The 25,943-nt window shown below is 43.0% G+C and overlaps 10 protein-coding genes across 10 annotated transcripts; 4 read left to right on the forward strand and 6 right to left on the reverse strand.

Moving 5' to 3' along the window:
• Nucleotides 1-549: 549 nt before the first annotated feature.
• Nucleotides 550-1,031, reverse strand: EAF01_006977 (uncharacterized protein; the record flags this gene model as incomplete). Its single annotated transcript, XM_038915231.1, has 3 exons — nucleotides 550-696; nucleotides 781-920; nucleotides 1,004-1,031. 3 exons carry the CDS (start codon nucleotides 1,029-1,031, stop codon nucleotides 550-552), a joined length of 315 nt encoding a protein of 104 aa, XP_038768869.1.
• A 239-nt stretch (nucleotides 1,032-1,270) lies between these two features.
• Nucleotides 1,271-4,439, forward strand: EAF01_006978 (uncharacterized protein; the record flags this gene model as incomplete). Its single annotated transcript, XM_038915232.1, has 3 exons — nucleotides 1,271-2,819; nucleotides 2,879-3,035; nucleotides 3,173-4,439. 3 exons carry the CDS (start codon nucleotides 1,271-1,273, stop codon nucleotides 4,437-4,439), a joined length of 2,973 nt encoding a protein of 990 aa, XP_038768870.1.
• A 1,395-nt stretch (nucleotides 4,440-5,834) lies between these two features.
• On the reverse strand, nucleotides 5,835-6,176 carry EAF01_006979 (uncharacterized protein; the record flags this gene model as incomplete). The annotated part of the gene is made up of 1 exon (XM_038915233.1): nucleotides 5,835-6,176. The coding sequence occupies one exon, from the start codon at nucleotides 6,174-6,176 to the stop codon at nucleotides 5,835-5,837; it is 342 nt and encodes a 113-aa protein (XP_038768871.1).
• Nucleotides 6,177-6,653: 477 nt separating this feature from the next.
• On the reverse strand, nucleotides 6,654-7,753 carry EAF01_006980 (uncharacterized protein; the record flags this gene model as incomplete). The annotated part of the gene is made up of 5 exons (XM_038915234.1): nucleotides 6,654-6,723; nucleotides 6,786-7,093; nucleotides 7,149-7,167; nucleotides 7,239-7,315; nucleotides 7,736-7,753. The coding sequence occupies 5 exons, from the start codon at nucleotides 7,751-7,753 to the stop codon at nucleotides 6,654-6,656; spliced, it is 492 nt and encodes a 163-aa protein (XP_038768872.1).
• A 354-nt stretch (nucleotides 7,754-8,107) lies between these two features.
• On the forward strand, nucleotides 8,108-8,380 carry EAF01_006981 (uncharacterized protein; the record flags this gene model as incomplete). Its single annotated transcript, XM_038915235.1, has 2 exons — nucleotides 8,108-8,242; nucleotides 8,300-8,380. 2 exons carry the CDS (start codon nucleotides 8,108-8,110, stop codon nucleotides 8,378-8,380), a joined length of 216 nt encoding a protein of 71 aa, XP_038768873.1.
• Nucleotides 8,381-9,232: 852 nt separating this feature from the next.
• On the reverse strand, nucleotides 9,233-10,247 carry EAF01_006982 (uncharacterized protein; the record flags this gene model as incomplete). Its single annotated transcript, XM_038915236.1, has 3 exons — nucleotides 9,233-9,430; nucleotides 9,526-9,882; nucleotides 10,101-10,247. 3 exons carry the CDS (start codon nucleotides 10,245-10,247, stop codon nucleotides 9,233-9,235), a joined length of 702 nt encoding a protein of 233 aa, XP_038768874.1.
• Nucleotides 10,248-11,599: 1,352 nt separating this feature from the next.
• EAF01_006983 (uncharacterized protein) lies at nucleotides 11,600-12,460 on the reverse strand (the record flags this gene model as incomplete). The annotated part of the gene is made up of 1 exon (XM_038915237.1): nucleotides 11,600-12,460. The coding sequence occupies one exon, from the start codon at nucleotides 12,458-12,460 to the stop codon at nucleotides 11,600-11,602; it is 861 nt and encodes a 286-aa protein (XP_038768875.1).
• An 805-nt stretch (nucleotides 12,461-13,265) lies between these two features.
• EAF01_006984 (uncharacterized protein) lies at nucleotides 13,266-14,285 on the reverse strand (the record flags this gene model as incomplete). The annotated part of the gene is made up of 1 exon (XM_038915238.1): nucleotides 13,266-14,285. One exon carries the CDS (start codon nucleotides 14,283-14,285, stop codon nucleotides 13,266-13,268), a length of 1,020 nt encoding a protein of 339 aa, XP_038768876.1.
• Nucleotides 14,286-15,250: 965 nt separating this feature from the next.
• EAF01_006985 (uncharacterized protein) lies at nucleotides 15,251-17,632 on the forward strand. Its single transcript, XM_038915239.1, has 3 exons — nucleotides 15,251-15,988; nucleotides 16,041-17,182; nucleotides 17,233-17,632. The coding sequence occupies exons 1-3, from the start codon at nucleotides 15,368-15,370 to the stop codon at nucleotides 17,357-17,359; spliced, it is 1,890 nt and encodes a 629-aa protein (XP_038768877.1). The 5' UTR covers nucleotides 15,251-15,367; the 3' UTR covers nucleotides 17,360-17,632.
• A 2,413-nt stretch (nucleotides 17,633-20,045) lies between these two features.
• EAF01_006986 (uncharacterized protein) lies at nucleotides 20,046-25,511 on the forward strand (the record flags this gene model as incomplete). The annotated part of the gene is made up of 4 exons (XM_038915240.1): nucleotides 20,046-20,516; nucleotides 20,580-20,861; nucleotides 20,925-25,224; nucleotides 25,330-25,511. 4 exons carry the CDS (start codon nucleotides 20,046-20,048, stop codon nucleotides 25,509-25,511), a joined length of 5,235 nt encoding a protein of 1,744 aa, XP_038768878.1.
• Nucleotides 25,512-25,943: the final 432 nt, after the last annotated feature.

A 25,943-nucleotide genomic window follows, 5' to 3' on the forward strand; every position in this document is an offset into this window, starting at 1 on the left:
CTCTCACTTATAAGAAACGGTCTTGAGTACCAAACTTTCGACCGGCTTCCGTCTGTAAGACTATCCTTGAGAGAAAGGGGCCAGCAAAGCCGGAAGAAGGATCGTTCTTTTCCCTCCGAGCTGGGTCATGAATCAGTAAGACCAGTTTTTTCGATAGAGATACTACGTTTCTTCGGAGTTTATAGCATCCCTCCCTAACTCCAATATTGACGGACACATCATCATCATCTGCCAATCTTTTATGTTTGAGGCTGGCCGTAGGGTACTTAAACGTAAGACGAGTAATATTGGGACGTGACTGAGATGGCCCCCAAAGGAAGCAGTAGGAGATTCGAAATCTTCACAACCAGGACGTACGAGGTCAGAGCATGATTCACTTACCAAGCCGGAAGTTACCCTGAATCCTTCGCCGAACTCTTAGAATGGACGTCAGTAGCCATTATAACATTTATCGCCCAAATAAGCAGTACCAAAGACACTTTTGCAATTACTGGCATTGATCATGATCGCTCCTAATGTACAACATCCCCCACATCCTGCCTGTAACTCTCACTTCATTCCCAGCACTTTCTTGGTATCTTCTTCCTTGTCCAGCAACCCCAGATTTCTTACTACTCCTGCTTTCGGCGCATCATCTCGGGGGTTTACTTGTTCAGCTTTGTGATATGCGGCTTGAATTGCCATTGTTCTCGCATGCTAATCATAGAAAATACCTGGTCAGTACAGAATTCTAGGGCTTGTTGTCGAACACCGCCAGTTCCGCGATGGATGAGTACCGACCTCCTTCTTGTGATGTAGGCACTCATAGTAATCCTCTAAGACCGGCGCGCACACCCTCTTTCCTGCATCACTCTCTGTAGAGGTGTTGACGACGTAACAAGCTAAGACTTCTTGCCAGAATGGAAAGCATCGGGAAGGACCTTGGGAGCAATTTGTTAGCCATTGAGTTCATTCCAAACACGGATCATCTGCCAGTTATCCCTAAGAATGATTTAACACGTACCCCCACTAAGACCGTAACCAGATGCCATCTTTTGCGTTGGATTGTGAAATTTGGAGGGGTTGAGGTTGTAAATGTGATGTTCAATTACAGCATTGAATTGACGCTAACCATACAGGGGTAGTATGCACGTGTGCCGCTTATATTAGGCTTGAAAGCCAGATAGTGGGAACTTTCTAGCTACTGCTGTCGTTCAAGAGCTTGGTTTATTATCTAACACATCGAAAATCCAATTCCTCACATTTGGGAATGCTCGACCAAAGGGTAGCAATGGCAAACCCAGATTTGGAACCTGCTTTGGTTCTATGGCTTGCTATAGAATTTGCAACAAAATCAGATTTACGACTTCTACGAACTCTTGTGTCGAGATATCGAAACATTCTACGAAATGACCTTGTGTTCCGCATACTTCTCACCCATCTACCAGAAAGTTTGGAGTCTTCCAAATATGTGCCATTTATACAGGATATATTATCAGGTAAAATCATAGATGACTCTGAAGATACCATTATTTTGGACTCAATCAAAGGCATTAACCCCGCAGAAGTCCACAAAAGGGTCAAGAAATTACATCTCCTTCCTCTACGATGGAAAGATGCGCCGTCTGATATTCTCGACGACCACCTCGTTATGTTTTTGATACAACGTGCGTTACGAATTGACGAAAATACCGGCTTACTCAGTGAAGTACCAACATTGTTGGCTCCTTTCTTATCGTATTCATTATATTTACGAACTTGGACAATTACCACCATTCTACCCCTCCTTCGTCTCAATTACGAATACCACTCTGGTACTCAACCAATACTCACCATACGCGAGTTTGAAGCTTTAGATGACGTTAAAGGAACAAAGTACTTGCTCTCAAAGACAGGGAAGGATTCAAGCATACCGGGCGAGGAAAATCAATCCGTAGGGCGAGATTTGCGTGGACTGACTGGCCCATGGCTTTATGGAGACAATCGATGGAAGCGAAGGAAAATTCAGGATAATTCTGCAGAGCAGTCGCAAGCAGCAGAATCGTTGGAAAAGGCAGGAATAATAAACCATAAATACACTGGATGGGAATTGGTATTTGCATGGGTTACTGCTGAAGCAGGTATATCTTGGACAACAGCCGTCAAGGCAATTGAACAATGGGATGGGCCAGGAGACGTAGACTTGGGCGGATTTGAGGATGGAACGGAATGGTTAGATGAAGAGGATCAACGCCATCTAGAACAACGATATGCCAAAGCTGCTCTTGCGATAGCTTACCTTATCCCCGAAAGCTCCATCGAAGCGTTGGAAGGTGTTCATCGAATTCTTTCCAGAATTCTTACATTACTTGATATGGATAAGATGCCTACATTGGAAGCAGCATCTGCTATATTGACTCCCATACCCACCTTTGAGGAAAGTTATTTGTATCGAAAGAATGCAAAACATCTTCGAAGTAATCATTTAGAAGAGAAGAATACCTTAACGAATCCAAATGAATCATCCATTAATTTGCTCAAAGCATTACTAGTTAGTGCATATCTTCTCACTAGAGGAGGAGAGGGGTGTACTGTTAAAAGAGCTGGAGAGCTCGCTTTACTTCAAGACGAGCGTGAGCAAATGATGGCATTTAGGGGATTCATCTCTTCGTTTGGTCATCGTTCTGGTTCTGACGATCGCTTTTGGGTCAAAATGAGGAATGAGTTGTTATGGTTACGAGATTGGGGAGCTGAAGAGTTTGAGGGCACCATCGATCCCAGTCATGGAAGGGGCGTTTTCGGTCGAATCCACAAAGAGTTCATTGAAGTAGAAGCCTTTAAACTGCTTCTTGTAAATGCTCGTATGTAACATATCTCCTTCTAACATGCCCCTTTGATTATTGACAATCTTTTCATTTAGGATATACTCTTGCTCGATCCATCTATGAAACTCCAGCGGAAAAGCCTATCCCAGAAGAGTATTTGCAACACGCCATCTTTACTGCAGCTGAGAATGCCTACGATAATGCCACAAATCCTAACAACTCAAGAGGTGGAGTTAAAAAATGTGATGAAATGTAAGTCTTCGTCACCTCTATATATTTGGACCACACGACCATTTTTGTTCTCACTTCAATCACCGTTCATGGAAGGGAAAATGAAGATCTTCCATGCACCTACGATTTCATACAGAATTTGCTAACTCATTTGCAAGTCTCAATGCATTTCCAGATACAGTACAGGGCCATTCACGAGCTCAAGAATTACGCAATCTCATACAAGTAACAGATGAATTAGGCCGTTACAGTTTGGTGTTGAAACAAGGACAGCCATTCAAACCAGTCAGCCTACGAGTCAATCCAGATCCTTTGTCAATCTTGAACAAAATACTTGAACAGAATGACAAAAGCTATACACAAATCAATGATTTCGTACGTATGGCTAGAGAAATTGCTAAGGCCGGCTTAACCATACCTATTCCAGATGGATATCCAACCACACCTGATTTGAAATTAAAGATTGCCGAAAAACGTGTTATCAGCATGTGTATTGATATGGCTCTTGCGGAAGACGATTTTGAAACAGCTTATTCTTACGTTGTCACTCGTCTCAAGGCTGTTGGTCGCCAAGCACATACCCGTATGCCAGAGCTTGAGCGAAGAAATACAGGATGTGTTGGTCAACGCCCACCTAGACCAATCGATGATTGGTCATGGCGTGCAGCTTTACAAGCTGGTAAATATCGTAAAAACTCACGAACTATACGAGCTACTCATCTCGGCAATACCAGTGGAAACCCAGAGATTAGGCATCTCCAACAGAGAATGGACTGCTTGGCTCAAGCTCTACGATTGGCGCCACGGGATACTTTGCAAGAGGTTCTAAACGCATATCGTAGATGTGAGGAAGAGCTTGAAACAATGATCAAGGAAGAGGCAGAACAAGAAGAAGCTTGGGATGACAAGGCCGATGATAAGAACATGCCAGGCGGTTATGCTGCTACACCTGCTAGAAAATATTCCAACGCCAGAACTCCTCGAAGAAACAAGAATGAAGAGGCACCTGTGTCATTTTTCGATCTTTCAAAAGAAAGTATCACTCGTGCTCAAACAGGATTATCAGCGCTATCGATGTTCAGAGGAAAGTCACAACGTGCGGAAACGATGGGTGAGAGCCATAAAATTCCCATGCAAGCAGAAGTTCCGGGACCTGCTCCAGGTCTTACTAGATCTTCAAGTGGACGAACATCATTAAGGAAGAGAGACCAACTTCGTAATGCCGCCGTTGGTACCTTGGCTGGTGGAATTGGATGGTTGATTAACGCGCCGCCTGTCAATAACAATGTTACATCATCTGAACACGGAAGTGTCCATTCGAGGAATTCTAGTGGATGTACTAGTAGAAATCACGAGGTTTCTGCCGTGGAAGGAAATAAGCAGGAAGATGAGGAAATTACTTGGGATGATGAGGATGCATGGTAAATAAAATGGGTGGTTCGATTCTTTGTAGATATGTATCATATTGGGACTTTGGGATTGTTTCATACCTACATATACACAGGCGCTATGGTTCATGAGGCCACGAAAAATCACCAAGAGCTGGATGGGATGGTCTGTTTGGAAAATGGGAGTATTATTTTCTAATTATTTCTAATTTGCTCTGTACTTTATTTCGCCGAGAGCAATTGATATATTCTTAACCAAACCCACTTATTACACATAATGTATATAGCTAGTGGTTGATATTATGATGTTGACTTAAACTTTGTGGTTCATTTGCGTGTAAGCTTGTCGGAATCATGTCCTTGTAATTCCCTGCGCCAAAGTTGACGCGGTCACTAATCTTGTGCCCGTCACCGTCCGCCCACTTGGATTGAAGACCAGTAGCAAGATTACCACATTCATCTTGCGCAAGGAAGTAGTCTTCTTGATAAGTACCTCTATTGATGGCCCAAAATTGACCAACCGGGGATGCGAAATAGACGGAGGACAGAACAGAATGCAGAAAATGGAATCCGCCTCAGGATTATACTGTCAACTTTTTCACATTGCATAACAACCTTCATATGGTGCGCGGAAAATTCATCGGGACGTATCTAGCTTTTTTGTAAATACCGTCTTCACGCATATTTGGCATTTAAAGAGAACACCATTGTTGGATGCAAAGCTTGGATTACTATTTTAAGAATGGTGTTATCTACGCGTAAGAATAATGACAGTATCTGCAGTACTATGAACATCCATTACCAATTCGGAACTTTGACATTGATTTCATCGTTCTCCATAGAGCACTGTTGACCACCACCGCCTACGCAACATATCCCCCATATTTTCCCAGATGGCTCCTCTTGCAAACTGAGCTTCTCCCACTCTCCTCGACATCTTTTTAGCATGTAATCTCTTGGACGGCCGTCACCGTGACCATGCAATCGGAGTTTCGATCGAGAATCTGCTGTGTCTCCATATAAGTTTCATTGAAAGGCAGGGTGCGAGGGGATAGTATGAACTTACTTGCTCAAAGCCATAACAAGCAAGGAATATCGAAACCCAAGAATAGTTTCATCGAGACATCTCGCCGAAGATCCAAGCTCCAATCAGCACATAAAAGCAAGTGACGAACAATCAATAAGCATCCACCAGACATCCAGCAAAGACCAGACACTAATCCGCTCCAACTCCCAAGTCTCAGCAACGGCGCTGAAACTTGAAAGTCCAAGAGAATTAGTATTTGCTCTTTGCTGAGAAGCCGACGGACGCTTACTAACTATTCGTCACCCGCTTTCATATGTTGGTTATTCGACCGATCTGCAATCTCGGGGAGATTGTTAAACTCAAGAACGAGTCGCTGTTTCGTAGCGCGATCTAACGCGGGAAGTCCTACCCCTTTGGCGATTTGGGCTCATCCTGGTCCACAGTGATGTTCGGTAGAATTTCAATGGACCAGGATGAGCCGTCTCCAGGGGACTTGGAGATTGTGGCGGAGTTGCCACAACGAGGTGGAGGTCTTAAAGTACCTAGGAACATCGCAGACCTTGGAGGGCGAGGGATCGTTACCCCTTTGGCGATTTGGGCTCGTCCTGGTCCACAGTGATATCCGGGTAGAATGTCAATGGACCAGGATCTCCAGGGGACATGCCACCCCGAGATGGATACCTGGAGGTATCTAGGAACATCGCAGACTTTGCACAGAGTAGAAGGTTTCTCAGCTGCCTCCGTCATAGCAAGAGGATTTGGTGCGGAATTTGCAGCCTGGTACGCAGAAGGTAATCTTGTCTGGATTTACTCATGACTCAAGACTCTCATGGACTCGCATGGTTTCGTGAACTCGAATTTTCGTCATTTCTGCAGATTCTCTGCTTCTGATAGCAAGGAGGCAAAACGCGAGACTTCTGAAGCGGGTGATGGCGGCGGAAGAATAGTGGGAAAGATATCCTCTTCATGATTAGAATGGTCGATGGCCGTTTCCATTGATGCTGCAGCACTGAGGTGCGATCGTGGACCAGCTACATTGACACTTGAAGGTTGATGAGGCCTCCAGTGAGCTCATCTGTCATGGTCGTGCTCATGCACTGTAAGAAATCTCGCTGAAGCTTGGTAGAATAAACTTCCATGATCAGAGGGCTGGAGAGGCCTTGATCGGACAGACTTGTCATATGGCTCTTTACCTCAGAAAGGGAGAGACAGCAGAAGAAATTGTCACTTCTTCCTGTGTACTCTGAAAAGGTTTTCGAAAGCAGTGTACCACGTTCCCATGAAATTGTTTGTCCTGTCAACCCTGTTAGTTCAAAAGCTTGTAGATGTTTGAGAGTAGTGCTTGCGAGTAAATACCTGGTCGTCCAAAAACCAAGAACAGATCGAAGGTATGATGGTAAACGGGCCGCAGTGGCTTGTGCACTAATCGATCTATCGTCACGACCATCTGGAAATATGGTAATGTGAGCCAGATAGGTTTGATCAACGTGAACGACGTAAACAGCAGCATGAATCGTGGGTGAATCTTCGGTCACACAAGGAACAGCAGATGTGCAAGACCGGAGAACAAAGCTTGATTCACTGATGCCGCCGGTAGATTGAGTTTGATGAAGAGATGTTGGAACCGAAGAAGAAACAGGTGTCTTCTCTTTGGTGTTTGCGTGCTGCAATGAGGAGGTGGGTATTGAAATCGAATGTTCTTAGACTTGAACTTGAAACGCGACGAGGAGCTGTGGCTCTGAGCAAAAGGTTAGCTCAAATTGAGAAGTTACCGCAATAGTATTATACTAAAGAAGAAGAGTGACTTACTTAATCTGAAAGCTATAAGAGAGACTTGATGATGCAATTCCCCAATGGAAAGCTGCAAGATCGGAGAACTTGAACTTCTGCTCACGTTTGAGTTTTGGATGGGTTTAGAATGGCAGGCCTGTTGAAGGTTTGTTAGTTGGAGGTGCTCATACAATGGGAACAAGCTGGCAGAGATAAAACAAATATGCTCACAGTAGACCACAACGCCCTTTGAAGTAAGACTTGCAGAACGAGGATCTATTGAGAAAGTTGGAAAGGTTGGAAAGATGGTGAGATAGTTTCCAAAGTAGAAATAGAAAAGAAGCAAAAGTAAAATCTATGTGTGCCGAAATCAAGACCCATGTCAAATTCGCAAGTCTTATTTCCCACAGTTAACCCGCTCAAGCCCTATTTTTGATTGGAGGTGACTCATTACCCTCCTACTGGCAAAGCCCTAATCTCATTAATGGTGTGATCAAAATTCTAACTAGTGCCAAAGAATTTTCATTGTCTCTTACCTCAACTTCAAAATCCATTTTTCAAACTTTCTCCAACAACTCTCTCCTATTTCGGAGAAACAACGGCATAACTTCGAAGCGAAAATCTCATGAAAGGTACTTCAATAATTGTTATTTTTGTATTGATCGATTGATGGCAATTGTTTTTAATTAATCAATCAAGACTCTTTCAGTTATTTTTCGTTGCTGATTTGTTTGTTGGAAATCAATAGATCGATATCAAAGTCTCTTGCCTTGCCAAGCTCATCGCACAAGAGTAGATTCTTTGGTGTAAGTCGCAATAAGAATCATTTCATATTTTGTAACCAAGTATACTTACTCATTCGAAATAGTCTGCATCGACAAGAAATCATACACATAGAATACCCAAAGATGGACCAAGACGATAATGGTCCTGAGTACGGTACTAGCGGGTATCATCACAATCAAAGATGGCGGATTCTCAGGGCCTACTGGTCCGTTCAAGGCCATCTAATTTTCTGGCGCACAAGGGTTTCGAGAGCCAAGGTATGTGTAAACCACTGGCAGAGCGGTCAAATCCTAAACTTTTGCTAACAAAAATAGAGCAAGTGGTTCCCTGAGATATCCCACCATGCGCGTGGCGTTCCGATTATTCTCGTTCTACCGAGTCGGTCACATCAATGAAACTCGATTTGAGTTTCGCCCCCCGAGGAAGAGGAATTTGTAAGAGATATAATTCTTCGTAAGTCATCACCGAGTCTTGCTTCCCACTCCCCCCCCCAATGTCAACAAACTTTCTTCACTGCAAATTCACGCACAATTACTAATCAAGAGAACAGCAGACTCCAATCATATGATAAAGCTTACATACAAGGGGTGGGCGCTCCTATCAAATACACAGGAAGATGTGGGCGCCCACCCTCTTGAAACTCACTCAAGTGTGGAGTCGGGACTCCAACTGACAAACTCAACTGGCTTCGGCCTTCAAAACTCACAAACAAGACTCCGCAAATCAAAACGGTGGAGAAATCAGCCAAAAACGTGTACAACTTCTGCTGAGTCGGACGCATCAACGAAACTCGATTTGTGTTTCTCCTCGTATCCCGAGGAGATTGTAAGAGATAGATATCCCTACTATTTCAAGAAGAAAAATGGCCGCATGGTCATGGCACGATGTGTCCTGGGATGCGTGGAAATAAGAATTTCAGCTTGCTAATTCTGGATCGTGGAATGGACATGTTGGAGAGGAGTTCTCTTTGTCTTTAGATGTGGTCTTGGTTATGATGAGGAATGATGGTTCCCCCACTTTGGTGAAGAACTTGTGTTAAGCATCCTGCAGACTTGATTTTGAGGTGATATGAATCAGTAGTGACTAGTTTGAATTCTAGCCCCAGGATATCTGATAGAAACCAAGGTTACCAATGTATACTACATGATTTCAAGACTAATGATACCCATCCCCCGTCTGACCACCCTTTCCTTGAAACCATCATCCCTTCCAATCTCATTTCTACCCCCCCACTCACCATCACCTCTCTACACCTTCCTCGCCGTAATAAAAAGATGCACTTCCTTATCACACTCTGCCTCTTCCACCGGTTCAAAAACCGCCTTCCCCTCCTTCACAATCTCAAATCCATTCTCCGCCAACACATCTTCCCATCCAAGTTGTGTATACAGAAAATTCGTATTAATCTCCCCCATGAATTTTCCTGGGATATTTTCCGCATAGCGCTAATTATCACAAAGATCCATCATCAGCATTGTCATCACCCCTAATCTCCAACCAAAGAAAGAAAGCAAGAAAAAAGAAACATATAGGTAAATACCTTATCATCCGAAAACATCCTCTCTTCAATCCTCACCGCATCCTCCGCGGCAATCGTCCCAATAAAAATATATCCCTCTCCGTTCCCCTTCACCCAATTCCTCCACTTCGCAATCGCATTTCCCATTTCCTCGCGCGAGAAATGAAACATGGAGAGAATGATAAACATGCCATCGAATTTCTCTCCCTCTTTCGGGGTATACTCTAACATGCTGACTAGTTCGAATGTTCCCCCGGGAACATTTTTGCGGGAGAGAGAGATCATGTTGGGGGAGATATCGATGCCGTGGAGTTTGCGGCCGGATTTTACAACGGCGAGAGAGGTGGGAATGCCGGTGCCAGAACCGACATCTAGGACCTGGGGGAGGGGGAGGTTAGTTGGAGATGGGGGTAGAGAGGAAATAAAAGACTCTGTGGGGTTTTCACGAGGGAGGTTAAGGTATTCGATTTCTCTGAGAAAGCGAACAAAAGTATGTCTCTCTCCTCGTTCCCAATTTCAATTCCGATTTCAATACCAAAGATCATGCGAAACAACTACACCCTCAACAAAAGAGCCATCCACATCTTCTTTCTTACCGCAGCATCCGAAGGCAGCAATTCCAAACTCTCTCTGATAAAATCTAACAACCCCTGATCTTGAGAATAATACTTATCATATTTCTCACTAATACTATCGTAAAACTTCGGTGCCACCTCTGCGCTGATGACATTCGGGGACGCCATTATGTATCTTTTCACAATAAACAAAAAACAAACACTTCGCAATCACAGATCGAGAAATCGTAGGAAGCAAAGTACCAATTACTTCTGATACCTACATGGTATACATGATGTGGAATCTGAAGCGCTTATAAGCATCGTTCAGAGAAAGAGGGATAAAAGAGTCATTTCACCGATTGGGAGAATAGAAAACATATGCAAGCAAGTGGCGAAAGATCATCAAGATATGCAACAAGATGATCATTTCGCTATCCATCATCTTTCATATACATGTCAACTTCCTCTTTCAGAAACCAATGCAGCTCCGCTTCACCAATCCAGACGTAGGAGCTTCCATGCGGGGTAGTATCGCAGTAGTGATGAATAAGGGTACATTGCATATACCCGAATAACCGATCCAATCATTCAGTAATCTCTCCTCTAATCCTCCTTCAAAACTTCATCCATCAATTTGATTCCTACATCATGTAAAGATCTGATTTCCCCTATCGATACAATTACCTCATTAAAAGATACTCCCACGACAACAAAATTAATTGGAAATAAGAATATCCAAATCTCGAAAGAAGCATAATCAATGAAGCAAGTGTCAAAAAGCAGAGGATCTCGAAGAATACTATCCAGGGGAATACATTGAGAAGAACAACAAGAAGAGGAAGAAGAAACAAACATAGCTCTCCTAAAAGCATCGAGGGTGAAGCATGTGGATTTGACACTCTAGCTGTTTGATTTTGAGACCTCGACATTACTCGTCCTACTTAATTCCCATCTTCTAGAACAACTCGTTGTAGAAAAGGGATTGAAAGGTCGGCAGCCCTGATACATAGCTCTCAAGTTATAACTTGAAAGATAATGTATTGATTCCTCAAGATCCCCAAAGCTAATCAGAAAGCCTTAGATCAGGAACAAAGGGTCTCCTTATCTAACACACCAAACTCGCAAACATCCATAGTTGTACTGGGTAATCCAGATACGTAGAATCCAAATCAACGTTTTGACTTTCCTTGCATGGAAGTCGAGTAGCCGCTTTCAAATCTTCTATACATATGAGTTTCGGACTTTGAATTTATAATCCAAGAATGATTCAGTGAGACTGTACTTACTCCAAACTATAGGAAATCTGGGCGATGTTCACGGATAGAGGTCTTTCACGCTTTCAAGCTGCATTGTGAAGGATTTGGAATATTGCAATTGATATTAACAATGGAAGTACTGGAAAAGTAAATTACCGAAGAAGTGACCTACTATCATTGGCCCACGCGTGCAAATGTAAGATTATTTACAGAGCTTCTTTTTCTCCTCTCTATCTCGCTCCATCTGCCTCTCCTCGCACTCCCCCATTCTCCCACTTCATTTCATCTCCCCTCTCGCTCATCCCCTTCATGATCATCCAAACTCCTACTGGCCTCCAACTGTCTTATTCTCTCCGATCGTCTCGGCTTCACATAAACCTCATACCCATCCCTCTGATCTTCCACTCTCCATCCCATCTCCTTATTCCCCAACTCTACACATGTATACGTAAAGTTTTCTCCCCACCTCTCCCTCCACCTCGTATTCAGAATCTTAATCTTCTGATCCCATCTAAAGCATCCCTCCTTAAGCTCCAATCTCGTTAAATTACTTAAGCGGGAAATCATCTCCGTAGTGCTTTTGAATAGACAGGGTTCTCCTAACATTAGAAACTTGAGTTTTTCCTCCATCTTAGCAATATCAAGACCCCGAGATAGTGGGGTTTGAAAATTCTTCAGCATCTGTAAACTCCCTTGAAACAGTTTGGCCGCGCGATCGGATTGTATGTATAGAATATCCTTCTCCCAATTAAAGTAGATCGGATTTCTCAAACAATATGCGAACTCAAGTCCATATTCCTTGCACGCAACTTCTCTCGCCATAATGTTAACATGTAAGAGTGCCGGTAAAGTAGTCTTCACGACGAGCTTTGCACTTTTGTATTTACCCCCGTATTTCTCTCCTGCGTACCATTCCCGAGTCCATTTATCAGGTTCATCGACGAGAATTTCGACGGCCTTGAGAGAGATGATTCGGCCTTCGGGAAGAGCTTCTTTGAAAATCATGTTTTGTAGTTCAGGAGCTAGCTTTGCGAATTGATGAAACGTTGCTTTGTGATTCATAGGACGTCGAGGTCGGATGTAGGTAGACATATCGGTGGATTTGATATTATTCTCGAGAAGATGTTGACATGGTTGGTTCATGATTTAGATGGAAGCGGGATACTCGCAGATGATGAGATCGATGAGCTGTTGTTTTAAAGATCGAGGAATCTATATTGCCCAGCAGACAAAGAAGACCTCGAGAGTATCTGTCAATAGAATGTTAGAAACAAAGTATTATAATGAGTCTTCCTAGTGCTTTTCCATCAAGTGGATAGAAAGGAATGGTAAAGACTAGAATGCAGTAACCCTTCGTAGTAAACTCCAAAACTTACCAAATGAAATGGCGGCGATCTTTCAAAAAGAATGCAGATCGATTTTGGGCCAACTTGTAAAGTTGAAGATGGTCCCATTTCAAAACTGATCTCCATTTGTAAGAAGAAAGGGTTGACGCGGTCGCGCCGTGATTTACTATCCTCAACGCGAATTTAAAAGCGCTCAGCCTTTCCCCTCTACTCTCAAATCACATGTACAGCCTTGTGTAGGGCTGAGAGCCCGTGAAAGTCATGGATCAATCTTGGAGAGGTCCTTGCTGGAAATGTGTGTAGGCGAGTTAACTTGGAAATAGTGAATATGTGATACCTAGGTGCCTAGCCTTGCGGTTTGCTCTTGCCCTTTGCTCTTGCCCTTCGCTCTTGCCCTTTGAGCCGATTTGTGCCTTACACTCTCAGCTGGAGCTCAATGGTGGCTCGATAAGATGAATATTCAATCTTCATGCCTTGGAGAATGTACGAGCAACTATTCTACAGCCAATGAGATGATAATGATTGAGAATACAGATATTCAATGTTCTTTTGCGAGCTTAATTTACCTAGTATATGTCCACAGTGCATACTACCATCGCCTTCTACTTTGCAGCGACCGCGAGAATGTCTGCAACCATCCTCAGATTCACAGGACACTCAATATCCAACTCTTGTGCTCTTCTTGCAATGTATCCATTGATATAATGTATTTCTGTTTCACTGCCCTTACTAATATCTTGAAGCATAGAACTTCTGTTTTGTGCAGTGGCCGAAGCAACATTCAAAATGGCGTTTCGCAAACTTTCTCTTGAGAACCTTTCTTTCAAACCCGGAATTCCTTGAAGTTCTGGAAGTGAACAGAAGACTTGACTTATTTCGGATATCAAACCGTCAAAGTCACTTCTCATACCTCCGACCATGGAAGATTCCACAATCATACCGTTTAAACAATCGTTCAAGGCAGTGAGAGGATTTATTACTGCGTTTACAGCCAATTTTTGTAATTGAAGGAGTTTGAATTCGTCCCAAGGAACTTCACTCGCGCCAAGAAGTTTAGAGTCAATGACTTGCTGCAAGAGATAGCTTCTATGAGAAGTCTTCTCAATATCGTCCCCTGGATTACCGATAATAACCGAACCTTGGCCAGCAAAGACCGCTGTGAAGTCGTCTGTTCTATAAACACCATGAGATGCTATACCAAATAGATAATTTGGTCTTTCTTTGGGATTTGGGAAGACTCTCTTGTTGACTTCTTCAACCACCCTCATACCGTTGTGTATGAAGATCATAGTCGACAGAGGGGTAAAACGATGCTTGATCATGGAAAGTGCGTCGGCCGTTTTGTGGGATTTTGTAGTGACTATTAGATTGGATATATACTTAGTATCTACGGGACTTGAAGGATCGTCTATGGATACAAGCTCTGCGTTGTAATGTCCCTCCCAATTCCAAACGCCATCATAATGAATCCCAATCTTGGATCCTTTGGCTTTTGCCGTTTCATATAGATTTGGGCGATGGAGTAACAACGTGAGAGGAGGGGGATTCGGTTTTGTAGCTAATGAGTGCGCAAAGAGCTTTCCCAGATTTCCAAGACCCAAGATGTGTATTGTGGAGTCCATTTCCGAGGAATTCGCATTTTTAGAATGATAATGCTGTAGATTGGGTTTCTGTCGAGAAAGTTGTATAGAGGGAGTCAATATAAAGCTGTGAGTTCTTTTGAAACCTGGAGATTTACAACGATTGAAATAGGAGGGGAACATCGCATCGCTCTCACCATCTGTCGTCACAGACATATCATGATGTTGTTGATCTATATGATGACTAATTTATTTGCGCAGTTGGTACTGGATGGTGACCATATTTCCTTAATGTTGATAAACTTTCAAGATTATGTATGCTTTCGCTACACCAATCAAATGGAAACGTGAGAAAGTAGTCTACGCAGTACATGACAGGTAAGCCGTGGCATTAATAAGAGTGAAACAGTGATCCAAGAGTAATGGCGAGAAAGTTGAAATTTTGTACTCTACAGAGTGAAGTTCGACCAGTCAACAGTGTGGCAATCAAGGAGAAAGAAAGCCCTTGACACGTGATCTTATCCACTCGCTATCTACGTCAGATTATTTTTAGCCTATCGTCTTGGAATGTGAAATTAAAGAGACCTGACTGGTGGACTGGGTGGAAACAATGATTATGGGGGTGTGTTTAACATACTCTCCACTTGTAGATGTACTGTACTGTGCAAGCCTTATTACTAGGAGGAAAGATTGAGTGAGGCCGCATGTAAAACAGATTGATTGATATATTCTTCTATAGTATCCAAAGTCACTAGATACTTCACAATGTAATCTCAATGCAATTATCTCTTCAATATAAAATGTATATTTTACTGATCAGAATAAAAGTCGGCGATTACGAGTGTGAACTTATTCCATGGTAAAAAGTTCAATCCTTATTCATAAACCCACACACCAAAATTACTAAGTTCCTCCCAAATCCAGATGGCACTAACTTAATCGATAATGAAAAAGCCTTGAAGTATTAGTGTAAGAAAAAACCCCACCAAAAGATTTCTCCCCACCATCATTACGATCATCCTGAAAAAAAGGTCAACCCAATAAAAAAAAGAAAGAAAGAAATCAAAGAATTTCTTCCTTCACCAATCGATTATTATCACGATAACTTCAAATAATTAATCAATATGGTTTCAGCATCAAAAGCCGCTCGTGATGCGAAGAGAGCCGCCGAAGGAAAGCCGGCAAAGAAGACTGTTGCTTCCAAATCAAAGGCTGGCTCCAAGGCTGCATCTGGTACCACAACACCTGGCGAATTAGCCGTCGACGCTGATGGAAATGTTCTCCCTGATGAGGAGCAACCTGCGACAAAGGATATGGATGAAGTCAAGAGATTAGCAGCACAAATGGATAAGCATGGTCTCTCTGATCGTGTTACAACTGGTGTTCTCAGCTCTCTCAAGCAAAGTCGTGACGTTAAGATTACCTCAGCATCGCTGGTTTTCCACGGTCGTGTCCTTTTGAACGATACAACCATGGAACTTACATACGGGCGTCGTTATGGTCTTTTGGGAGAGAACGGTTGCGGAAAGTCTACTCTTCTTAAAGCTATCGATATGCGCGAATACCCTGTCCCAGATCACGTCGATATCTACTTATTAAACGAGGGTGCTCCTCCTAGTGACTTGGGTGCCTTGGAGTGGGTCGTTAGAGAGGCCGAGAACGAGATGAAGAGACTCGATGATGAAGCTGAGCGTCTGTTGGAGGAAGAAGGACCAGAATCTCCAGTCCTTTTGGATCTCTACGAGGTAAGATTGTTGAAAGATAAGATATACTATGTACTGTTCTAACGGAAAATAGCGTATGGATACCATGGATCCATCTACTTTCTCGACTCGTGCATCCCTCATTTTGACTGGTCTCGGTTTCAACAAGGTCACTATCCACAAGAAGACCAAGGATATGTCCGGAGGATGGCGTATGCGTGTTGCTTTGGCTAAAGCTCTTTTCGTCAAGCCTTCCCTTCTCCTTCTCGATGACCCTACTGCACATTTGGATTTGGAAGCCTGCGTGTGGTTGGAAGAATACTTGAAGAAATGGGACCGAACTCTCATCCTTGTTTCTCACTCTATGGATTTCCTCAACGGCGTCTGCACCAACATGATCGATATGCGCTCAAGACAACTTATCTACTATGGTGGTAACTACGATTCTTACGCCAAGACTAGATACGAACAAGAAGTCAACCAAATGAAGGCCTACCAAAAGCAACAAGATGAAATTGTTCACATTAAGAAATTCATCGCTTCTGCTGGTACATATGCCAACTTGGTCAGACAAGCTAAATCTAGACAAAAGATTTTGGACAAGATGGAGGCCGATGGTTTCATTCAAAAGGTTGAGGAAGATCGTGTCTTCACTTTCAGATTCGCAGATGTTGAGAAGCTTCCACCACCAGTTCTGTCTTTCGATGATGTTACATTCTCATACTCTGGTGATTCCAAGGATGATCTCTACAGAAACCTCGACCTCGGTGTTGACATGGATTCCCGTACTGCTCTCGTCGGACCTAACGGTGTTGGTAAATCTACCCTTCTCCGTCTCATGACGGGAAAGCTTTCTCCTACTGGAGGAACTGTTTCTCGTCACACACATTTGAAGATGGGAGTTTACTCTCAACATTCTTCTGAACAATTGGATCTCACCAAGTCCGCATTGGACTTCGTCAGAGATAAGTATGCTTCCAAGAGTCAAGATTACCAATACTGGCGTCAACAACTCGGAAAGTATGGTCTCAGTGGTGAATCCCAAACCGCATTGATGGGTACTCTTTCCGAAGGACAAAAGTCCAGAATTGTTTTTGCTTTGTTGGCTATCGATGGACCAAACATGTTGTTGTTGGATGAACCTACCAACGGTTTGGATATTCCTACTATTGACAGTTTGGCTGATGCTATCAATGCTTTTACCGGTGGTGTTGTTGTTGTTTCTCACGATTTCAGGTACGCAATTTTGACACAGGTCGAATGGAACATATGCTAATAATATATAGATTACTCGATAAGATTGCTAAGGACATTATGGTTTGCGAGAACCAAACCATCAAGAGATGGGATGGTACTATCGCCGAGTACAAGAATCACTTGAGAAAGAAGATGGTTTCTGCAGGTGCCGTTTAAAGTGACTATATATGAACAAAATTCCGTACAATATTCAGTCCAAAAACAAAAGTTTGATTGATGCATCTACGGACGACTGACTACACATACGGGGTGGCATTCACCAAGGGATATCCCTCTCATGACCCGAAACTGAGGAGGCCGCGGAGGGATTAGGCGGTGCATGACTTGATGAAACACCGCTTTCTTTTGGTGGGATAGAATGCGAGTCTGTTTTAGATGGCGTTGATTCGGTGCAGAATTTACTGGAGAGAATGAAACATTATTACATCATTTTGTCGGTTTGATGGTGAAAAGAGTGACGTGAATGTTTTGTGATTGTAATTTTAATATGAGTGAGTGGTAGGGCTGAGATGTATGGCCCAGGTAGGTCCCTACGCAATCTCTCGTATTCATTACTGGACGATAGACGGATCAAAAGATCAGAGGAAAGTAAAGGAAAAGATTGAGGAATTGATCAGCACTTTAGAGTTGGACAGATTGCCAGCTGTTCACACGGGTCCATGTCGGAGGATGATAGCTCTTTACAACTGTGGCAAATTCGTAGTGTATCTATTTTTTGATGATATCTGTATGCGATTGTTTGTGTGGGTTAGATGATAGCCCTCCCCTTGATCCTTGATTATTCCCCCGAGGGTATATTTGGACCCCAAGTGTCTACGATGATTAAATGATAATAATTGCCAAAGTTGTAAATGAAAGAATGAATGAATGAAAGAAAGAAGAGAGAAAGAAAGAAAGAAAGAAAGAAAGAAAGAGAGAAAGAAAGTGTTACGTTGAATTTACTCTGTCAGGCGCCGGCTCCGAAGTAGGAAAATCGAATAGATGTAGATGTTTTGTGGAAATTGTTCTGGATGTGGTTAGAGAGGTGTGTGTGTGTGTGTGTGTGTGTTCGGTTAATGGGTTAGATGGGGAATGTGTTGGTGGCGTTGAGGTTGATGGGGATGGGGATGGGGATGGGGATGAGATGGTGGGTGTGGGGCTTGGGGATGGATGGGCTGAGGCTGGATGTGTTGAAGAGGGAGAGAGAGAGAGAGAGAGAGAAGAGAGAGAGAGAGAGAGAGAGAGAGAGAGAGAGAGAGAGGAGAGAGGGAGATGGGTGGAGGGAAAAAGGGAAGATTACGGGATGGGGAGTAGGTATGGGGAGTAGGTATGGTGGGGAGTGAGAGTGAGAGTGAGAGTGAGAATGAGAGTGAGAGTGAAGAAAGAGATTAATAAGAGGAAAGAAAGAAGAGAAAGGTAGTGAAGATAGATCTCTTTGTATGGGAAAGTTCTTTTCTCCTTCTCTTTCTTTACGAGTATGCCTGAGGAATGAATTACATACCTACCTACCTACCTACCTAGTACATCCATGAGACCAAAGCTCCAATTTGACCTGGTACTCGAGTATCCATGCAGGGGTGATTTCTTATTCTAGACCCATTCATTAGCCAATCATATATGAGTTACAATGCAATGTCACAATGTCATGACGTGAAAAAAGAGCAGCTTTCAAACCCACACCTTTCTTTCTATTCACTCCCACCAAACTTCACTCCAAAGCGTGTTGGGGAAAGTAATAAGGAACGCTTCACTCCACATTATACTTTGTGACCCCCAAGAAAATGAGAAAAATATGTATTCCAAGGTTATCCTTGACTTGAATTTGAAGAATAAATATAAGTTATCATAAGTTTGTTCGATTTTTGAGCGGTTCTTTCCATGATATTTAGATATTTCTCAGGTACTGGTGATCCCAAGTATATCTTCTAATTTTGGGCATATCACTATACTATCATACCTAGGTCGGGAGTAGGTAACACTTCCAAGGAAAATCCATCACATCATAGAGAAAACATGGAAGGTCGTGATAAGTTGCTTCTTCTCTAATTATCATTTGATCAATCGATCAATCTAACCAACAATCCAATTCTCGGAACTCTCCTTAAACCTCTCTCACAACTTACCTACTTTACTTAACGTAACTTAATTAATCATCTTCTCTTCCATACCTTTTGCTCTCGCGCGTTTTGGCCTGGCTGGCTGCAGAATTGTATGGTGATCTTTCAAACTCAAACTCAAATCGATTCGAATCCAACTCCTCTTCTCTCTCCTCTCCCAACATACATATTATTAAGAGAACAACTTGACAATTCGACGACGCGAAAACGGCAAATCGATGTCAAAAATACTTTCAATCTTTTGTATTGTATCAATATACCTACCGACCGACCGACAGACCGACGACCTGCCTAGGTACCTACGATTGTTATCACTTCCACATCCCTAGGGATTGCTTGCCAATTATCAATCACTTCTTTCCTTCCTTCCTTAATCAATTCACTCAGAACTTTGATTATCCGCTGTATTCGACCTCTTCATTGTATACCCACCTACTTAGATACATCGCGATTCATTGGAATGAAATTTCTCTTCTTGGATGTGTTATAAGTGATTGATGATTGTGATAAGAGAGAAGTTTTTAATTTCGTTGTATCAATAACCCATCAAGAAAAAGAAAATACTTCAAGTCGTCTGGTACCAATTCAAGTTTCAAATCCCAAGAAATCCGAATCTCCTCCTCAGTATTCTCGTTGTCGCGTCGCAGATCTTCCGGAATTTGATCAATGGAGCGCTAAAGCGATAAAAAAGATAAACTTAATACCTGGTTTTATATATGGGAGTGGAAGGGGTGCCAAATTCAAATATGGACTCGAGTTTTCATGCTACAGTGATGCGACGGGCGGAAGATGATCAAGAAGAGGCTGTATCTTCTTCAATGAGGCGCGATGGAATAATGAATGGACCAAGCACAACCAGCGCCAGCGCCTCAAACGTAATTCACGACGTTGCTTCACCGAGACAACAATCACAAACTGAAATTCGTTCAATTCTTAATCCATCAACCTTCTTACCCGGCGCACCTCCACCATTCAATCAATATCATCAACCACCTGCCGCACCTCAACTTATACAACCAGCACACATTCCTCTTCCGACAACTTCCACTTCAGCCTTGGGCTTAAGCACCCCTTTGTATCAAAAAGATAGAGATTCTACTTATCAACGCGATCCAAAACCTCCCAGCAATTACTACGACCCGACTTCCGACTCGAGTGAAAGAAGACCTACGGCTACGGAATCGATATGGAGCGATAGGGAAGCTAAGACATCACAAGTAAGATATTTCCCACACACCCACGAAAAGGATGGTCAATCTCCTAACATCTTACTACAAAAGAATCGTGAATCTTATCCCTACAACCAAAATCAACCACCCGAATCATCCGCGAATGGTTCACTAAATCAACATAACGCCGTCTATAAATCTCCCGTGAATTCTCATTTTCCACCCCGATCACCCATCTCACACGCGCACCCGCAAGGTCGCGTACCTCCTCCAGTCACACAATCGCCACGATTGACCACGATGAAATCACCCGTGAGTCGGCATAATGGGACAAGCGGAGGGCCAGTACAGCATGACAGGCCAGTCATTAAACAAGAACCGGTACCAGCCAGTGTAAGTCAAAACTATGTTCACCTTCTACTTTCATCAACATCATCTAATTTATTGCCTTTTCAGACTCCAAGCAGACCAGCAGACCCAATGTCCTTCTCGAGTATATTATCTAGCGCTGCTCCTGAACCAACGCCAACACCCAAACCCCAACCAACTCCCACACCCGTCGTATCAAAGCCTCGCAAACCTTCACGACAAGCAATGCCTACCTTGAAGCCGGAACCCTCGCCAGCCCCTAGTTCTCGACAATCTTCCATCGCCCCAGCTCCTCCACCACCTACAACTTCACGTGTACCCGCAAAGCGCAAGGCAAACGGAGAAGCAAAATCTACACCAAAACCTAAACCATTTACAAAGGATCAAGAAAGGGATATTGTTATTTTGATGTCAAAGCTAGATAGAGAACCGGAAGACGGCGATGTGGAATTTGCAGAAGAGAAGAAACTGTATAAAACGCGATCGCTCAAACGAAAGATCGAAGTCGAGAATCTCGAAATCGTCAAAACCAAGAAGCGTCGAACTGATTATTCCAACTTGATGACCAAGAAGATGGGGAAGCATGCTAAAGCGGGTGAAGAGCGCTATAGAGAGGTCGAAGGAGATGCAGCCATTTCCAAAGTCCAAGCCGATGAGATCCAAACAGAAAAGGAGCGTAAGAAAGATATGCAGAGGAAGCGTCGTCGTGAAAAGACTGTTCAGCATAACATGGAAGCAAAGGAACTTGCTTTGGCCAAGGCGAAAGAAGCACTGGATGATCAAGATAGAAACAAGTTCCTCCGGGATGCCCAGAGAGCGGAAAAGAAGGCACAACAAACTAAATTGGTACTTGCTAGAGGAGACAAGGGTCCCGAGATTCGAGCAGTCTCGCCTATGGAACCTAACATGCAAGGTGGTAGTATGTCGACATTTACAGCTGTGGATCCCGATTCAACCAAGAAGCCAAAACGCGGTGGTGCTCGACCTAGAAAGTCCAAGGAACAGAAGCAGGCAGAGAAGGATTCGGCAGCAGCAGCTCAAGAGGCAATCGATAAAGGGGAATCACCAGCACTCATGCCAATCAGGGATGCAACAGAGTTCAAAGACATGAAGCCACTTCCATCGAAAGAAGGTGGTACAAAGATCAAGCTCAAGTTAAAGGCACCAGCAGAGCCAGTGGAAGTCAAGGAAGAATCTCCTCCTGTTCCTGTCGATCAACACAATACGAAAATGTTCCACGTTGTCTATGATCAAATCTGGAAGGATCTCGCGCGAAAAGAGGTTCCCAAAGTTTTCAAATTGGCTATGGATTCCTACTCTATTCGAGGATCGAATTTGAAGAAGACTGCCATCCTAGCCTCCAAGGAAGCCAAACGATGGCAACTACGAACGAACAAGGGTACCAAGGACCTTCAAGCTCGTGCTAAACGTGTCATGAGAGAGATGATGTCTTTCTGGAAGCGTAACGAACGTGAAGAACGTGATACTCGAAGAGCCGCCGAGAAACAGGAGATTGAAAATGCCAAGAAAGCCGAAGCTGATCGTGAAGCAAATAGGCAAAAGAGGAAGCTCAACTTCCTTATTTCACAGACTGAACTTTACTCTCATTTCATCGGCAAGAAAATCAAGACGGACGAAGTTGAGCGATCTACCGATCACCCTGATGTTGCGGCTCCGGCTGAGCCCAATCATTCGAGATCCGATCCCATGGACTTACCTGAAGGTTCTGCTCCTGCAAAGGTTACGAACTTTGAAGATCTTGACTTTGATGCTGAGGATGAATCTGTATTGAAAGCTGCTGCCATGGCAAATGCTCAAAATGCTATTCAAGAAGCTCAAAATAAGGCCAGAGCATTCAATAAACAAGATGATGCACCTGCTATGGATAATGATGGGGAGATGAACTTTCAAAACCCTGCCGGTATGGGAGATGTCGATATTGAACAACCCAAGATGCTTCAAGCTCAACTCAAGGAATATCAACTCAAGGGTCTTAATTGGCTTGTCAATCTTTATGAACAAGGTATCAATGGTATCTTGGCAGATGAGATGGGTCTTGGTAAGACTGTTCAATCTATTTCGGTCATGGCTTATTTGGCGGAGAAACATGGTATCTGGGGTCCATTTTTGGTTGTTGCTCCTGCATCAACACTTCACAATTGGCAACAAGAAATCACCAAATTCGTTCCAAAGTTGAAGGTGTTGCCTTACTGGGGTACAGCAGCTGATCGAAAGGTTCTTCGAAAATTCTGGGATCGCAAGCACATCACTTATACTGAGGAAGCTCCTTTCCATGTTCTCATTACATCCTATCAACTTGTCGTCTCGGATGTCGCTTATTTCCAGAAGATGAAGTGGCAATACATGATCTTGGATGAGGCTCAAGCTATTAAGAGTTCACAAAGTTCCAGATGGAAGAGTTTACTTGGTTTTCATTGCAGAAATCGTCTTCTGTTGACCGGTACTCCGATTCAAAACAACATGCAGGAACTTTGGGCTCTGTTGCATTTCATTATGCCTAGTTTGTTCGATTCTCATGACGAATTCAGTGAATGGTTTTCCAAAGATATTGAGAGTCATGCTCAAAGTAACACCAAACTTAATGAGGATCAACTCAAACGTTTACACATGATTTTAAAGCCTTTTATGCTTCGTCGTGTGAAGAAGCATGTGCAGAAGGAATTAGGTGACAAGATTGAAGAAGATATCTTCTGTGATCTTACTTATCGTCAAAGAGCATACTACAGCAACCTTCGGAATCAAATAAGTATCATGGATCTCATCGAGAAAGCAACAATTGGCGATGATAATGATACTGGTACTTTGATGAATTTGGTAATGCAATTCCGAAAGGTTTGTAATCATCCAGATCTTTTCGAACGTGCCGAAACTACTTCGCCTTTATCTTTCAGCTATTTTGCCGAAGCCGGTTCGTTCTTGAGAGAAGGTCCTAATGTTACCGTGGCTTACTCGGCACGTAATTTGATTCAGTACTCATTACCTCGATTGATATGGCGTGAAGGTGGACGACTTGATCTACCTGGACAAGATAATGAAAGTGCCGGGGTCAAGGCCAAATGTCTCGAATCACTTTTCAACGTTTGGAAGCCTGAGAACATTGTTGACAGTTCCAAAGAAGATGGTGCATTTTCATGGCTTCGTTTTGCAAATACCTCAGTTCAAGAGGCATCTACAGCTTCAAGTAAAGATGTTTTTGCTCGTGCTGTGGATATTGTACAGAAGCCACAAACTCTTGGTAGGCTCAGCATTATCTATGATGAAGAGGAAGACAAGAATTATACCCCAGCACATGCTATGCTTCAAATTGTCGAGAGAAAAGATCGTAAGCCTCTTGCTGAAGTCACAAATGAGGGATACCTCAACAAACTCTTCAATGTCGCTAAAATTGTTTGGGATGAATCTGGCATAAGCCGAATGGAACAATGTGGTCGACCAAGTGCAACTGCTCCTCCTATTGAAGTCGATTGTTCTAGCCGGGGTGCTGTTCTCGAGAGACAAAAGATTTTGTTCAATGTTTCCATGAGACGTGCCTTATTTGGTCCTTCACCTGTTGAAGAAAAGGCATTCATTACCTCCAAGGTTTCACCATCATTCTATCCGCCAAAGCCAATGTTACCAGTGCCTACCTCCGAAAAACAACGCTTTACCAATATCAAAGTACCATCCATGCGTCGCTTTGTTACTGATTCTGGTAAACTTGCTAAGCTTGATGCTTTACTCACCAAACTCAAGGAAGGTGGTCATCGTGTTCTTTTATATTTCCAAATGACACGTATGATTGATCTCATGGAAGAGTATTTGACATATCGCAATTATAAATACCTTCGTCTTGATGGTTCTACCAAACTTGAGGATCGAAGAGATACTGTTCATGATTTCCAAACTCGACCCGAAATTTTTATCTTTTTGTTAAGTACACGAGCTGGTGGTTTGGGTATCAATCTTACAAGTGCTGACACAGTCATCTTTTATGATTCTGATTGGAATCCTACAATTGATAGTCAAGCTATGGATCGTGCTCATCGTTTAGGTCAAACGAGACAAGTTACTGTTTATCGTATGATTACTCGTGGTACTATTGAAGAGCGAATTCGTAAGAGAGCACTTCAAAAGGAAGAAGTTCAAAAGGTTGTTATGACTGGTGGTGCAGGTGGTGGTGTAGACTTCAATGCCAGGAGCAAAGAGAATAGAACCAAGGATATTGCCATGTGGTTGGTGGATGATGAAGAAGCTGCGGAGATCGAAAGAAAGGCAGCTGAACAAGCGAGATATGAAGCTGAGAACCCTAATCTGAATAAGAAGGCTAAGGGTAAAGGAAAGAAGGCTAAGGAGGGTGCTGGCAGTTTGGAGGATCTTTATCACGAGGGTGAGTTTTAATTCCATATTTAGATTCACATAGCATGGCTTAGTTTCATTCTTTTGAAAGAAGGATGAGATGATTGTGAGAATTTTTACTAACTATGGTAAATAGGCGAAGGACATTTTGATGATGGATCTAATAGACCTAGTGGTACTGCAACCCCTATTGCAGGTGATTCTAGTACGAAAAAGGGATCAAGTAGTAGAAAGACGGCTAGTGGTGGGAGAAGTAAAAAGGCAAAGACAGCTAAAGAGAGGTTGGCTATGGCGGATGGAGATGTGGATATGGCTTAGAAGTATGAGGATCGAAGGGGATCTGGGTATCATGAAGGGATAATGGGTGGGAATGGGTGGATTGATATGGATTGTACGATTGCTTGGTAATATTATGATGGGGATTTGCAAATGGAAAATCATCATTGGAGAATGCATGAGGGGCAACGGGGGAAAAGTAAAAAGATTTTTGAGATTATTAAGAGTTTAAGCGCAGATCTAGAGGGGAATGCATGGATGGATTGAGGAACATGAGCATCGCTTGGCTTGAGCGGTTGCTAAGTTGGGAAAATGTCATTTGTATTATACTTATTTATATGTGACTTTATTGATTGACTTGACTTGACTGACTTGACTTGACTGATTTGACTAACTCAACTTAATTGACTTGACTTTACATCTTGCGTGCTTTGACCAAGACTTATCTCGATGATCTAGAATAAAAGGTTCCTT

Source organism: Botrytis porri (genome assembly GCF_014898465.1).
Source record: "Botrytis porri strain MUCL 3234 chromosome Unknown BPOR_009, whole genome shotgun sequence".
Lineage (NCBI taxonomy): Eukaryota > Fungi > Ascomycota > Leotiomycetes > Helotiales > Sclerotiniaceae > Botrytis > Botrytis porri.